General features: G+C 60.8%; 1 protein-coding gene across 1 annotated transcript; it reads right to left on the reverse strand.

The window, feature by feature from the left end:
* Positions 1-224: 224 nt before the first annotated feature.
* Positions 225-6,504, reverse strand: ALX3 (ALX homeobox 3). The gene is given in 7 exon segments (XM_075442838.1): positions 225-542; positions 1,050-1,112; positions 3,046-3,329; positions 6,111-6,243; positions 6,245-6,366; positions 6,404-6,458; positions 6,460-6,504. Coding segments are annotated over 7 exon segments (1,020 nt in total).
* Between the last annotated feature and the right edge of the window lie 9,325 nt (positions 6,505-15,829).

Below are 15,829 nucleotides of genomic sequence, written 5' to 3' on the forward strand. Positions count from 1 at the left end.
GGGGGGGACAACCCTCCCTCCCCCAGCAGCCCTGCTTTGACCCCCCCCCTTACCCGGGGGGGGCCCCACAGCAGCATGATGGAGCAGAGCTGGGATGCAGGAAAGGTCACGGAGGTGGGGGTGCACGGGGAGGGGAGTCAGGGTGACCCCACCAACCCAATCCCAAACCCTGCTGCTGGGGGGGGCGGGGGGGGAAGGAGGACACACTCCGGGGGGGGGGGGGATCACGTAGCCCAGTTCAGCAGGCTGCTGCTCGCCTCTTTGCTCTTCATCCTCAGCGGCACCAAGGTGGGTGACTTGTAGTCGTGCTGGGGTGCCGGCTCGAAGGGGTGGGCACCCAGGGCCGGGGGGGGGAGGCCGTGCAGGGAGTAGAGGCTGTTGATGCCGGGGTGGGGGCCGGGGGACGCGGGGATGCCCACAAAGCCGGCGACGTTGCCGTGAGCGTGGGGGTACGGAGAGACGCAGGGCGACGGGAGGCTCTCGGGGGGCAGGAGCCCCACGGGGGTCCCGGGGCCGGGGCTCGGCCACAGGTTGTTCTGCAGCTGGAATAAAGAACGAGGGGGGGGGGGTATTTTAATTGCTTGGGGGGGGTTGAATCCTTGTTGAAAACTTCCAGCCATGGGGGAATGCAGCATCGGGGACACGCCTGAAGCTGAGTTTTACATTATTTTTATGCTTTTCAATGTTGGGTTGGGGGCTGTTTTGCAGAAAAGGGGGGCAGCAAGCACCGATGGATGTGGGGCAGCTAAAGGGGGGGGGTTTTCTTTGTGGGGGGACCCCCCAAAACCTGCCCCAAAGGGCCTGTTCCCGGGGGAGATGGAGGGGGGCACAACGCGGCATCTTCCTGCGTGTGGCAAAACGCAACGCTGCGCCTTTCCCCCTTTTCCCCCTGGGGCCAAGTGCCTGTCCCGGGGGGGATGGAACCGGGGGGGGGAGAAGGGGCAAAAATGGGTGACATGGGTCACCCCGCGGGACCCCGAGTGCAATGGGATGGGACCCCTGGCCTGGGGGGAGGCTGGGGCGCAGGCAGCCACCGCGGCATCTCTCACCTCCTGGATCTTCCCGTAACGCTCCCGTTTGCGCCACTTGGCCCGTCGGTTCTGGAACCAGACCTGGGGGATGGAGGGGGGTGGGGGGTGAGGCACAGGGCCCCCTGCTCACCCGGGGCGAGACGGGCAGCCCCCTGCCCAGGTCCACACTCGGCTTCCCGGCAGGAGAAGAGCCCTAAACCAGAGCTGGACAGAGGAAGCCGCCCTCGTGCGCAGCCGGCTTTGAGCTCACCAGACTTTTCCTCTGCCAAGAGCAGAAAGATCTCTTCTCCCCCTTGTCCCAGGGTCCTGCACCTGGGGAGGATCAACCCCACACACCAGTACAGGCTGGGGGTGAACCTGCTGGAGAGCAGCTCTGTGGAGAGGGACTGGGAGTGCTGGGGGACGACAGGGTGACCATGAGCCAGCAGCGTGCCCTGGCTGCCAAGAAGGCCGATGGGATCCTGGGGTGCATCAAGAGGACTGTGGCCAGCAGGTCAGGGAGGTTCTCCTCCCCCTCTGCTCTGCCCTGGGGAGGCCCCATCTGCAGTGCTGTGTCCAGTTCTGGGCTCCCCAGTTCAAGAAAGATGAGGAGCTACTGGAGAGAGTCCAGCGGAGGGCTACAAGGATGAGGAGGGGACTGGAGCATCTCTGCTACGAGGAGAGGCTGAGGGAGCTGGGCTTGTTCAGCCTGGAGAAGAGAAGGCTGAGAGGGGACCTTAGAAATGCCAATCAATATCTGCAGGGTGGGGGTCAGGAGGAGGGGGCCAGACTCTTTCCAGTGGTGCCCAGCGACAGGACAAGGGGCAACGGGCACAAACTGAAGCAGAGGAAGCTCCAGCTGAAGATGAGGAAGAACTTCTTCCCTCTGAGGGTGACGGAGCCCTGGCCCAGGCTGCCCAGGGAGGCTGAGGAGTCTCCTTCTCTGGAGATATTCCAGCCCCGCCTGGCCGCGGTGCTGTGCAGCCTGCTCTGGGTGACCCTGCTTGGGCAGGGGGCTGGGCTGGGTGACCCACAGAGGGCCCTGCCAACCCCCAACATTCTGGGATTCTGGGATTCTTGGAAAACGCTCCTTTCCTCCCCCTTGTGCTGCTGGGCCTCATTTAGCCCAGGTTTCGACGCAGAGTGAGGTTCTTTGGGTGCTGCGTGGTCACGGTGACCCACACACACGTCCCCCGTGTGCTGCCGGCTGGGACGGTGAGGGCCCCACCAGCATCTCCCAGAGAGGAGGAGGTGGTACCGCGATCCTCACACTCACAGCTAATTTCATCTAAATCCACCCCAAATCGGGGCTCGGTGGGTGCTGGGGGGCTGAAGGCTTGGTGTGCATGGCCCCTGCCAGTGCCTCGTCCCTGTCTCCTGCCCCATGGGGAGGGCAGCACCCAGGACTCGGTGGGTCGAGGCACCCAGCACCCGATGGGTGCTCCTTGCTCGCTTCGTTCCCCGCCCGCCTTCGCTTTCCTCCCCGCCGGGTGCCCCCTCCAGCCGCCCCTTCCCGCCAGGAGCCTCAAACCGCACGGAGACGGCTCTGGAAGGAGCTCCCTGGCAGCACGCTTGCGTGGAACAGGGGCGGTGAGGGAGGGCCTCATCCTGCCCCAGCTCACCCCCAGCCCCATCTGCGCTGAGCTCCCAGAGACCCCTCTCCTGGGACGGCAGCTCCACCGTTGGGTGCTGAGCTGGGGAGGGAGGCTGGGGGTGATGGATGCAGGGGAGGGATCACGTTAGGGGATGCTGCAGGGAGGCGGGGGGTGGGGGGAGGTTGGCAGTGACCTCCCAAATTCTGGCTCTTCCCACCCCCTGGGTGCTGCGGGGACAAGGGAAGAACTGGAGAGAGCTTGGAGAAGCAACCAGCGCCGGTGAAGCGAGCTCCCGGGCTGGGATTTCCCCTCTGGAGCTTAGCATTAATCCTCCTGGGAAAAAAAACGGCTTCCAACTCCGTATCCCCCTGCAGAGGAGGGGGGATATCCTGGGAGTATCCGTGCCCACCCCTCCGGGAGCCAGGGACCCGCGCCCGTACCTGCACCCTGGCTTCGGTCAGGTCCGTCCGCAGTGCCAGCTGCTCGCGGGCGTAGACGTCGGGGTAATGCGTCTTCTGGAAGACCTTCTCCAGCTCCTCCAGCTGGGCCGTGCTGAAGGTCGTCCTGTTCCTCCGCTTCTTGCTCTTGCCCTTGCCCAGGGGCTCGGGGGGCTCGGGGACCCCCCGTTCCCGGAGGCTGCCCGGGGGTGCTGCCAGCGGGCACCCCAGCTCCCCCGGGGCTGCGGGCATCCCCCGGTACCCGACCTTGCATCCCTTCTCGCCGCCTGGCAGGGAGAGAGGCACAAGGCGGGGTGGTGTTAATGATGTTAACGGCGCTAACGAAGCTCTCGGTGCCTGCAGCCCCAACCTTCCCCTCCCATGGTCCCGGCAGTGCCGGGGGGATGTTGGGGTACAGTCCCAGGAGAAAGGGGCTCGGCACAGGCACGCAGCGGGTCAAATCCAGCGCCGGGGAGGGCAAAATCCCCGCTCAGCGCGGGAGCTGTGGGCGGGCAACGGTCCCGAGGGGGTGGGGGGGGGCCTGCCCGGAGCAGCGGGTGCTCGGGGACCCTCTCAGGTGCTGCCGCGAAGGGATGGGCGAGGGGCCGCAGAGTCGCCGAGCGCAGGGTCGTCTTGCAGACAGGGCTTTACTCCATTCTCCTCGTCCTTCTCCTCTTCCTCCCTTCCAGCGTGAGCTGACGCCTCTGCCCAGGGCAGAGACACCGGATCCACCAGTAACCCCAGCCCGCCCCGGCACTGGGCCGTGTCCAGACCCCCGTTCCAGGGGAGCCTCCTCCCCCCGGGCCAGCATTTCCCGGGAGCTGGAAACCATTTGGAAAGGAGTGAAAAATAAAACCCCTTCTTTTTGCTCCAGAAGAGCTCCCCTTCCCCATCCTCCTGAGGGGCAGAGCAAGAAATGTGGGGGTTCCCCCCCGCCTTCCCCTCGCTGCTGCTGCATCTCTGGGGTGTCTGATGAAGCGGGGATCACTAATCGAGGAGATAAGACACTGCCACACGTTTTGGAGGTCACCTTTGTCCCCCTGGGAGGGTCATTTGTCCCCACGCTGGGGCACAGGGGACTCAGTGGCTCCGGGTGCTGCTGGGACCCCAAGGAGCTGAACTGGTGAGGGGGGAACTTGGCAGATGGTGGGGACGGCTTGGGGACCTGAGCAGCCAGGGAGGGGATGCTGGGGCTTCACGTAGGAAGGAGATGACCTGAAAATGCTGTTTCTTGCCCCAGTTTCAGCCCCACCCCAAGCACCATCTCCAGAGACTGGGGTTTGCTGCAGGTGGAGACAACTGGGCCCTTTGGAGGGGCAGGATCAGGCCCGTGCGAGGGGGGGCAATTGCCTCCTTCGGGATGGATCCTTCTTCCCAGCCCGTTAACCATCACATCCCAGGGGAACGGGGTCCCCATCCCTGGGGACCCTCCCAGGGCTCCGCACCCCCCAAAACCAGCCCGCGCCGCCGCCTTTTCCGTACTTTCAGTTTTGATTTTCAGTTGTTTCCTAATTAAGGCAATTTGGGGGTAACGGCACGCAGCCGAGAGCCGAGGTCCAGCTGCTTCGAATTAAGGGGGGAAACGTTATCTGGGGGGGAGGCTGGGGGTGCGATTGCTCCCTGTCCCTCTCGGTACCGACCTGCCCGGCAGCGGGTAACGGCAAAGGGATGAGGCCGAGTTGCCGTTTCCTCCCCGCTTTGTCCTCCGAAGGGCTCAGCCACTGGGCCGGGGGGTTTGAACGCTAAAAACCAAACCCCGCCAAGGAGCTGAGCGCAGGCGAAAAACCCAGATATGACGGAAAATAAGGAAAAACAAGGAAAATAAGGAAAAGACAAATGACCGAAACAAATCCCGCCGTGCAAAGCGGCCCGAGAAATGCGTCGGGTTTGGGCTTTTTCCCCAGCTTCGAAAGCAACGCGCCGCGCTTCCGAGCGACCCGTGGGCTCCAGCGTTGGAGACAAATAAATACGTGGCCAGCGAGAAGGAGAAGGCAGGATACGGGTGCGTAGCTGAACAAACACGGCGTCGCAGGGGGACAAAGAAGATGGGAAAAAGGCAAGAACTGGATATTTTTTTTTGCCCCCTGCCCCCCCCCCCCTTCCTAAACTGACACCCCTCGAAAGATTTGCCGGGTAAGTCCGCAGCTGGGGAACAGCTGTAACCAGGAGGGGAAAGGAGAACTCAAAGGGATTGCTAGTGAAGGGAGGGGGGCACCGAAAGGGTTCTGGGGTGAGACCCCCGCAGCCGCCAGCGAAAGGCACCCCCAGGGACGGCTGCTTCCCCCCCGCCGCACCGGGAGCAGGTAAGGGGTGGGGGGGTACACGGGCCCGGTGCCCCCGGGGATTTTTCTACCTGTTCCCCCTGGCTGGGAGTGGGGGGGCTTTGCCAGGCCCCACCTGGTTCCCATTACACCCGCGGCGCTGCCTTTTTCTCCTTATATTAAAGCGAAAAAGGTGTGGGGGGGGACGGACCGGGCAGCCCCGGAGGGATGGGACGGGTCAGTCCCGACGGTCCCGGCCGGTGGGAGCGATGGGGAGAGCCCCGGGGGGGAGCAGCGGGTCCTGCCCGGGGGGGTGCGGAGCCCCGGAGCCGGGGAACGGGAGCGCTGGAGCCCCGCGGCCCGGACTCCGTCCCCGGTAACGGGCTCCGTCCCGTCGGGACCCGCCGTCGCGGCAGCGGGGCCGGGGCTCTCCCACCGCCTCTTCTCCCCGCTTCGGGGACGATCGCGGAGACCTCGGTCTCTGTCGCGACAGAAGTCCCGGTTAGCCCGACGCGCGGCAGCACCGGCCCAGCCCTCGCCGGTTCTCGTCGGGGGGATGACCTGGCGGTCCCCGCTCCGACGGGGCTATATCGCGACAGCGGTCGTCTCGGTGAAGCCAGGCGATAGGACGCTCTGTCGAGGGGGGAGAGGGGGAATCGGGGCTGGGGGTCGCGCCAGCGCCCGAGGGCAGGATCAGGCCCCCGGGCCGGGGTAGAGCGGAGGAGAAAGAAGCAGAAGGGGTCGGGGAGGGGGATGGCGGGCCCGGTTCCCCCCCCCCCCTCGAAACCCCCCCACCCATCCCGGTACCTGCAGCCCCGGCCGGGTAGAAGGGCTTCCCATTGACGGCCACGGCGGGGGGGCCCGGGCTGGAGACCCCCAGGTACCGGGGCTCTGCCTTGGCCGGGGAGGGGCTGAGCGGCGGCGGCTGCCGGGGGGGGTCCCGGTGGCGGCCCGACCGTGAAGGCGGTGGGAGGCCGGGGGAGCCCCGGGGCGGGGGGTCCGGCCCGGCGAGGAGGGGGAAAGGCCGGGCAGCCCGGTGGCTCCATGCCGCAGGTTGGAGGGAACGGGAGGGGTGGGGGGGGGTAGGGGGGGTGGGGAGGTGGGGGGGCGGCCGGCGAGGAGCGGATTTTGTGCGGGGGGCCGGGGAGGAGGGGGGATGGTGGGGATGGGAAGGGAGGGATCGCCAAGCATCCCCCCCCATACACACCCACACCCACTCGCACACCCCAGCCCACTCCCCCCCACTCCACAGCCAGTCACATGCGCCCTCCCATCCCCTTCGTTAACCCTCTAATCCTAATTCCCCCCCCCCCCCCCCCCCCAGCCACAGGGTCCCAGTCCCGGGTGGGTCAGACCAGAGCAGCGGTTTCCCCCCCCCCCCCCCCCCCCCCCCCCATCCCCAGGGGCTGTGGGGAGAGCCCCGCTCCTCCCCTCCCAGTGCTCCCAGTGTCTCCCAGCTGCCGGAAATGCCCAGGGCCCTTCCTTGGGTTAAAGCTTCATCCCCAGCCGCTACGAGCAGCTCAAAACCCCAGGCAAGGGGAGAAACTCCCACCTCTCTGGCCCCCCCCGGGGTTTTTTTTTGCCCTTCCCAAGCTGTACCGAGCCCATCCGTAGCCTTTCCCTCCCCAGGGCTGGGGCTGAGGCCTGGGCAGGTCGGTTCAGGGATGATCGTGACCCTGGGAGACGGGATTCAGGGATGATCGTGACCCTGGGAGACGGATCCAGGATCCCATGGTGCCGTCTCCGCTCTTGGAGCCGGCGCTGGGCTCTACTGGCTTTGGTGGTGTTCGCTCCCAGCACCGAGGAGCTCCCATCCTGCTCCCGACACGTCCCCGCCGCTGGTCCCGCACCCCAGGGTTTGGGTCCCCCCATCCCAGCAGCGTGGCTTTGGCTTTTCCAGCGGGTGCCGGTGCTGGGGCAGAGCGGATCAGAGCTTGCCTGGACTTCCCCCCGCCGCCCCCCACTCTCTCCTCCCTGTTTGCTCCTCTGCATCCGTCCGCGTTGGAGCCGCGGGAGCCGGGCGTTTGGCTTGGCGGAGGAGGGGATTAGACAGCTTTGGGGGGTCTTTGTGTGCAATGATGGGGCAGGTTTGGCGATTGGAAGGCTCGGTGTCGGAGAGAGAGAGGATTAAACAAGAGGCGTGGAGACGTGAGCAGACACCTGGGCTGGGGGTGAGGTTTGACGCCTCCGTTCGCCGTTTTTCCCTACGCGCGCCGCAGACCGCGGCTTTTACCTCATCCCAGGGCATCGGTCCTTGCTCTGGGTCTAGGGAAAAAATAACCCGCAGGTATCGGGGCTGCGGGGCAGGGGATAAACTGCACGAGAGCAGCAAGAAGCGGCGGAGGAGGACGGGGTGGGTCGCAGCCGTGCGGTGTTAAACGGCGTTAGGCAGCGTGCGATCGCTTTTACCGGCGGTGCTGGGGCAGGGCTTTGCTATCCCAGGCGCCGTGCGAATCTGGAATCACAAACCAAGTTTGTTTCAAAGATAAAAATATAACGTGACCCCTGTGTCTCGGCAGCAGTTGCGGGGTTGAGAACGATGTTCTCGGGTCGCTGCCAAGACCGGCGTTACGGCGGGAGCGCCGGGTTTGTGGCGTGCGGTGTAAATCCCGGCTGGATTTTCCAGCTCCCCGGTCAGGGAAACTGCGGTTGCAAGAAAAATAGTGGCTAGGTTGCGATGCTGGGCTCAAGCTTGTTCTGGCGGGGAGACCTGCGAGGGGCTGGCTCGGCAAACGGGGGGCTGAGGGTGCCGTGCCCCATCCTCGCCCACCCTTTGAACGCCACCCGACTGCTCCCTCCGCATCCCGCAGCGCTCCCCGACGCTTTCCCTTCACGGCAGCTGGAGCTGCCGAGATTTTTCCCCTCTTCCACTGCCCGCAGCTTGCTGCGTGTTGTAAATTATTGCTGCGTCGCGGCTGTAAGTCCTCTGGCACCCAACAAGGCATTAAATATTATTAAACACAGCGTTAAGTCCTGGAAAGGCTTATCAGTATCAATGTACCTCTCCCCCTTTTACTGCTGGCATTTAAAGGATTTTAACAGCAGAGGGATGAGCCTGTCGCTGTGTGCCGGTGGTGTGGAGGGAGACGGGCAGGCTGGGTTGGGATGTGCTGGTTTTCCGGGCTGGAGCCGTCACTGGGACCCTCCTGGGCAGGTGGAAGAGATCTTGGGAAGGTGGGACTCAGGGTATTCGGGAGCTGAACGCAGCGTGAGGAGAGGTTTGTGAGAGCTTTTGGAGATTTGTGGGGTTGGTGTCGTTCGTTTGTGGAGCTGCTGAGGGGTTTGGTCCCATCGGCGAGCAGGGGCTGAGGACCAGCACCCCTGGGGTCTCCTCCTGAACCTGCCGCCTACCCTCTGCCCTGGGTTTTCTTGTGTGGAGACCCAGAGCAGGGTGCCTCACCCTCCCAGCTGGGTGGGTGGCTGTGCTGGGTGCTTTGAGATCAGGGGCACAGGCTGCTGGGGGAGGGCGAGGTGGGTGCCTCCGCCCAGGGCTCTCCCTGGGGCTCCAGGACTCTGCCCCTCGCACCGTGGATGGGTGCTGCTGTGGGACCAGCCAGGACGGGGAGGTCACCCCGGGCTGCCTGGGCTCGCTGGGGTTCGTTTCCCACAAACCGGATTGCCCGTGGGCAAAGGACGATCCCAACAAACTCCTCGGCCGGAAAGCTGCAAGGAGAAACTTTTCACAGCGTCCCGGCGTCTGCCTCCGGCATCTCCACGAGGGGAAGTGCCGCTGGGCCGGCTCTTGGATTGAAACGACCTTTCGTGTCCCCATTTTAATTGTATCTGCCACCAAACGAGCCACGGCAAGAGAGCCCCGAAGCGCAGCGGGAGGACTCCAACAGGACCCTCTGTGGGCAGATATTTTCTGTTTTCAGTTTCTCTCTTGCTTTCAGGGAGGAGGAATTCCCCCCCCTTCGCATCCCATTGGCTTTCCCGACCGTCTCCAGCCATCCCAGCGAGCTGCCTCGCCTCCCCGGGGATGGCGAGATGTCACCGAGGAGCTCGGCAGGAGGCCGGGAGGGTTTGCGTAGCTCTCTGCTTTGTATGAACGGCCCTGCACAGCTGAGGCTTTGCGGCGTTACCCAGAGCCCTGGAAATGCTGGCGAGGCACGGAGTGATGCCCAGCGCACGGGACTGGGAACGGGCTGCTCCCGCTCCAAGGAGCTGCTTCCCCTCCCAGCCCGAAGGTCGAGCAGTGAGCAGCGTTGTCGAGGACCAGCGAACGTGGTCCAGCCCATGGGCTTGTTCTCGAGGGGACAGATTTCTATTTTTGTTCCTCTGTGATCTGCAGTTTGGGAGACAAATCCCGTTTCTGGGACTCTGCTGAGCGAAAGCTCCGGCTTCCTCTGGAATGCAGGGAGGCAGCTCAGCTCAGCGTGGCTCTGGCACATGAGCTTCAGGGTCAAAGCAGAAGGGATAGAATCTGGGGACGACCGTCCTCCTGATGACACTATTAGACACCAAAGCCCTCTCCAGCCTTTAGCATCCCCAGCTGCGTTGGGTGACTGCTGACCAAGCTTGGACCAGGGCTTGGAGGCTGTCCTCCAGCTCTGCTGCTCCTCAGGTCCTCAGACTGAAGAAACACCACGTGTGGAGAAAAGGAGCTGGGACAACACCACCAAGGCTGTTCCCTCTGTCCTTTGCAAGGACATGCATTTTGGGGAAGCCCATGAGCTGCTTCTTCCCTTGCCCGAGGAGGTTGTGGGACTCAGCTGGCCTCTCTGGCTGCTCTTGTGCTTGTATCCCTAGCCTGGGCTCCTCCAGGCTCCCCATGGCGAGGACCTTCCCCAGGGGAGATCCATCCCTGGCTGGTTTACACCCCTCATTGGGTGCCAACGTGGTCGTCTAGTTTGTCTTGGGCACGTCCCTGCACCCCTCTGTCCCACGAGGATGATAATCTTGGCCCTGAGCTACAGAGGGAATCTGTGCCCTTGCTTGTGTTGTGGGGTTCTTTTTGCTAAAGCTGCCGAGCTATCACGCGTTCGATCCTCAGCCCTTGTCCGTGTGCACATCCCTCTCCGCTTCCCAAATATCCCAGAAAATCCTCCAGCTCCTAACGCCTGAGTCGTTGTAGAGCTTCAACCTGATCTGGTGGCAGACGTCCCTGCTCAGGGCAGGGGGGTTGGACCAGATGTCTTGTAAAGGTCCCTTCCAACCCGAACCACGCTGTGATTCCACGATTCATCCCAAGCTATGGTTCGATCTCGCTCAGGAATTTGTACGCTGACGGCGGGAAAAATGATTTTATTAATTCACCGGGGGAAATCTCTGTTGCTGCTCGCAACCCTGTTTTGCGTTAGCGAGTGGGAGACAGAGCCCCCGGGTCTGACCCTGCTGGAAACCCGTCGGGTCCACCGAGCCTGGGCCGGATTCGGTATTTAATGAGGCTGACGAGGCAGGATATATTCTCCTTTCCAGGTTTCACAAAAGCAAAGCACAAACGCAAACACCCACCCGCGTGTAAGAACGATGCACAAAGGCAGGCGGCAGCCTCCGTGTCACACACGCGCTTTACGTGCGTGTAGATATATTTATATACATCCATATTTATATCTACACATGTATTTATATACGCATGCACATTTATATACACATGCATATTTATAGCCATCCAGACACACACACAGATAACTTAATCCCAGGCAAACGTATGTGATAGTTTTGCACACAGACATTTCTGTATCAGTTAACGCCACCAGCACATGGACACTAAAATCATATAAATTTTCGTCTGTATTGTGGAGAGGTGCAGATGCGCGTGGGGAAATTGCACCCCCATAACTGCATAAATATCTAAATTAATACAAACGTATTACGATGGTCTCGTCTGTACGTGCAGCCCTGCGGAGCTGGCTCCAAGCCCCGTGGACGGAGCGGGGAGGGCTGCAGGGACCCCCGCCCACCCTCAGCGCTGGCGGCGGGGGGAATTTTTTCTGGAAAAGAGTGAATATGTTGAAATTGCAATTTTGGAGGGGATTTTTTCTTTTGGTGATCGAAATCTCCCCGTTCCTGTTTTCGTCCTGGCGCTGCTTTCCAGCGCTCGCTTCAGAGCAGCGTTCGGCGCCGGAGCGTGCTGTAAATTAACGACAGCAACAACAGCCGAGGAAACACAAACCCGTGAAAACAAACGGCGGGGCTGGGGACGGGATGAAACCCGGCGGGAAAGCCAAGCCCCGGCGCTTTTGTTTTCCTTTGCATTTTGTGGAGATAGATTTGGGAGAAAGTAAAAAAAAAACAAACCCCAAAACCCCCATGTTATTTTGGCTTGATTCAAACCAACCCAAAATCTAGCATTTTTTTTGCAGCTGCTGAATAAAAACCCGAAGTGTTTATAAAGTGCTTTGGAGATGCAGTGGCTTTTAGAGGAGCTGCGGGAATAAATCAGTTGAATTCCCTTGGGCTGCTTTAAATGAGGATCTGGCCCCGTCCTTGCAGTCGGGGCCGAGGGGTGAATTTCCACCTCTGGTTCATTTGGGGTCTATAAACTCGATTTTATGCTGGGAGGCGGAGGGATGGATCCCTTCGCCCGTCACCGTCCCCATGCCGTGCCGTTGCGGCTTTCTGCTGTCGTAAGGAAAGATTTGTGCTTCGCCCGTGCGGGAGATTTTTAGGCTGCTTTGGAAAGTGATTCAGGATGCCGAGTTCAGGCTTGTTTTTCCTTCCAGCTGCTCCAAATATATATATTATAAAGAAAAAGGGGGGTTGAAATGAAGCCTGGAATCAGCAGCGAGCCGGTGGCAGCTGGGATTCTGGGGAGATGCTGGGCTGGATGCACGCGAAGGGCGTTAATCCCAGTAAAAAACGTGTAACTGGGAGCCGAAAGGGTCTTTTGACTCCTAAAAATCTGATAACAGTTGCAAAATCAGGAATGCATCTAGGGATTAAAGGGAATTTGTTCCAGATTTGCTGCGCTGGGAAGCGGGAGGATTCGAGTCGGTGGGAGTTTCTCATTTTACAGCAAAGCTGTTACACGGCGTAAATCTGAAATAACGGCACCAAGTAAGCGGGGCCACTCTGGATTTAACATATGTGTACCGGGGGCAGGATCGGGCCCTTGAGTTAGTGCGGTGGCCGGTTAAATGGGTGCAGATCAGCGGAACTGGGTGGTTTACGCTGCCCGGCGGGTGGGCAACGGGGGGTTCGTTCCCCGCCGGCGCGGGGCTGGGCTCAGCCTTCAGCGCTCGGCGTGGGGAGATCCTGGGCAGAGCTGGGTCTTTATCTGGAAAACTGCTGGAAAACAGCACGAATGCGGGGGGGGGGGGGGGCGGGGGCGTGTGTTTGGGGTGCAGTGCGGAAGGGCCGAGCGGATGCTCGGGTCCCGGGAGGGGCTGGGGGTAATTCCAAGCCCCGCCAGGAATCAGCTTTGTCGGAGCGAACGCGCTTGGTTCCGGCTTCCCCTGCTCGTCCGGCAGCTGTGGAGCGGGTCCCAGCGCCGAGGGGCTCAGCAGCCCCCTGTTCCCACCCGGCTGGTGCTTGGGAGGAGCAGGACCCACACCATGCCTGGAGGCACCCCAGGGTGCTCCCCCCCCCAGCCTTGGGGGCTCGTTTGACCCCCCGAGCCGGGGCTCAGCCATCCCGGCAGCGGGTCCAGTGCCGAATGACCCCGGCGAGGGCTCCGGCTGCCACCGAGGAAAACCCCAAACCCCACCTTGGGGTTTTCGAGCTGGACAAAGCTCTTCCCCTCCCCGGCGGGTTGATGGATTTATTAATCTCATCCCCTAACGAGCCACTTCCAGACCCCGGTAAATTATACGCACCGGGACGGATGAAATCTTGTTCCATAAATCAGATCTGAGGCTGACAAGTGCTGCCTGCATCATTATCCCGGCGAGTTTCGGAGATCCCAGGTATCGCTGCCTCCTTTGCAGATCCCAATAAATCTGGGAGTAATCATTCCTGACGGAGCGGCAGAGAAAGCACCGGAAAACATTTTCTGCCCTTAAAATGTAAGCGGAAAATTTATTGCGGGGAAAGGAAAAGTTTTCTCCGGAGAGCGATGCAAGTAGCTAGCCAGTGGGATGGCATCTCCTTGTGATTATGGGGATAAATTTGGATTATTCAGAGAAATTCAGAGCAACTCTTAAAAATTCGGGAAGATTTTTGGTTTTTGGGGGGAGAGTGAAACAAAAGAGGAAAAAACAAAGCCGAGTGTCTCCAAATGTGTACTGAAAGGACAGCGGAGCCAACGTGCCGGAGTCCGTCGCCTTCTGGTTTGCGTTTAGTCTTTGGAGGGGGGGAAAAAATCCCCCCCTTGCAAACCTCCTCTTTCCTTAAGGGGGAGATTGATTTTATTAACTGGCCGACACCTGAAAGTAATTGGCTTTTTTTTTCTTCTGGTGGTGGAGGGGGGATGGAGCTGTCCCCGGGGGCTCTGTGGGGAGGAGAGCTGGATTTTCTCGCTGCTGTCGCTCCTGTCCGTCCGTCCGAGCGGGTCTCGCGCCCCGCCACCGCGCGAGACCCGCTCGGATGGACGGACAGACAGACAGGAGCGTGCATGGTGCTGTACATACACGGGATGCTCTGTCACATCGGTGTTTAAGGTGACGGGTGCTGGATGTGTCCTCCCCCTCGTGGTCCCATCAAGGAGACAACAAAGCGCTCCTCTTTCAGATGGGGAAACGGAGGCACATGGCACGGGCATAGGGTTGCAAATACCCCACCAGCTCTTCCTTGGGTGGTTTATGGATGGGTTGGTGATGCTCGGCTGTCTTGACAACTGGAGGAAGCCACGGCAGGTGAGGTTGACCCCCAAGGAGCCACCTTCGTGCATCTCAGGGGGTGGTTTCCCCTCCTCTCCATGTGGTTTCTGCTCCTCCCATCCAAGGGCTTGGCAGAGAGATTTCCTCTCCCCAAAGGCACATCAGCGGGAGCTCTTGTGTTTCCGTAACGGGATTGTGCGTGCCAAGACTTCAAGAGATTGGGCTGGTGGAGATCTCTGTACCTGTCAGGATGAATGAAAGGTGACAACGCCGAGAGTGCCGGGGGGAGTCGTGCGAAAACCAGATGGGCTGTCAAGGCTTTTTGCTTCCCACCAAGGTTTTTCGCCTGCCCCGGCTCCCAGCCTGGCTGGGTCGGCTGATTTAAGGCGTGCGAGGACCAGCTCGGGCAGGGAACGGGAAGGAGCAGGCAGGCAGGAGCAAGCAAGGGGGAGATCAAAGTGCCCAGCAGCTTGGAGCACTGGTTGGATTGGCAATGTGGTGCTGTGGTCCAGGATGGATGGATGGATGGATGGGTGGAAAGAGAGGGACGAAGGCTGAGAACAGGACAAGGTTGGGTAAGAGCTGAGCCTGGAAGCGTTTAAGCTTTGCTACTGTTGGAGGGTGCTTCTAGCACCTGGTTGTTTGGGTTGAAGGCAAAGATGGTTGGATGGGGCACACATCATGTTCCTTGGCTATGGAGAAACTTGTCCATCAGGGCCAGGACTCTGTTTAGGCTCTGGAGACCTTGGTTTTAGAAAGCAAATTCAGCTTCTGGCTTGCTCTGGGGGGTTTTGTGCCCAGCCACCGCTGTGTTTCTGCAGAGCCCTGGAGGGGTCCCAGCACCCAAACCCAATGTGGGTCCTCATCCGTGTCAATGGTGCAAGCCAAACCAAACCCAGCAGTGCTGGGAGGGACGTGGAACAGGTCTGGGGATCTGAGTGGCCACCAGTGGGGCCAACCCCATGGTTGCAGTGGCCAGATCCACTTTGGGCAATGGTATCCCCCAAACCATCATGTCCCATTGCCTTTAGCTCTCCAGCAGATGGGACTGTGGGGCCTGCCAGGGTGGTGGGAAGGGTCACCTTCCCCTCCGTGGCCTTGCTGGAGATAGGGCATAATTCCTGTCTCCTAAGTTTCTTCCCACCTTCTGCCATCGGTGTCTCATCTCCGGGACCCGGTGCCCCGGTGCTCTGTCCCTGCTGTGACCTCCCCTACCCGACCCAGATGGTGAAAGGTTTCTTTCTTGCTCGGCCAACGCTGATAAGGAGAACCAGAAACAGCTTTGACCTTTCAACTGCAAATCTCCCTGCGAGGAGCCGCAAGCTGTTCCATATCTGAGGTCCCTTGATAGGAAACAAAAACCGCACCATTGAACTTTTAAGCAATTTCACCCCCAGAAAACTCTTAGGCACCCAAAAAAAGCTCAGCTGAAGAGCACTGGGTGGTTTTAACCCTGCTGAGGAACCAAGCCAGCAAGTGCAACTCGTGTAAGAGGTTGATGGTGCTGTCTGGAGTGTTGGTCATCTGCTCCCTCTTTCTCCTTTTTGGAGACCCACTGACAGGGTGCAAGGCTCGGGGGAGGCTTGGGACCTCCTTCCCTCTTCTCTGAGGGTGAGAGACCCCGCTTACGCTGAGACCTTTACCTCTGGAGCCTCAGGAGGACTGGGGACAGACGGACGGGCCAGCACGGATAAAGAAGTGACGGTGCAAGTTTGCAAGGGACAGGCTCATTGGGGAAGGAGGGTCTGAACCCCGGGATTTTGGTGGATACCCGATGCGCCCACAGAAGCAACTCTCCATCCTCGCTTTCTGTCGCGTCCCAAAGCG

Source organism: Opisthocomus hoazin, chromosome 25, assembly GCF_030867145.1.
Source record: "Opisthocomus hoazin isolate bOpiHoa1 chromosome 25, bOpiHoa1.hap1, whole genome shotgun sequence".
Classification (NCBI taxonomy): Eukaryota; Metazoa; Chordata; class Aves; order Opisthocomiformes; family Opisthocomidae; genus Opisthocomus; species Opisthocomus hoazin.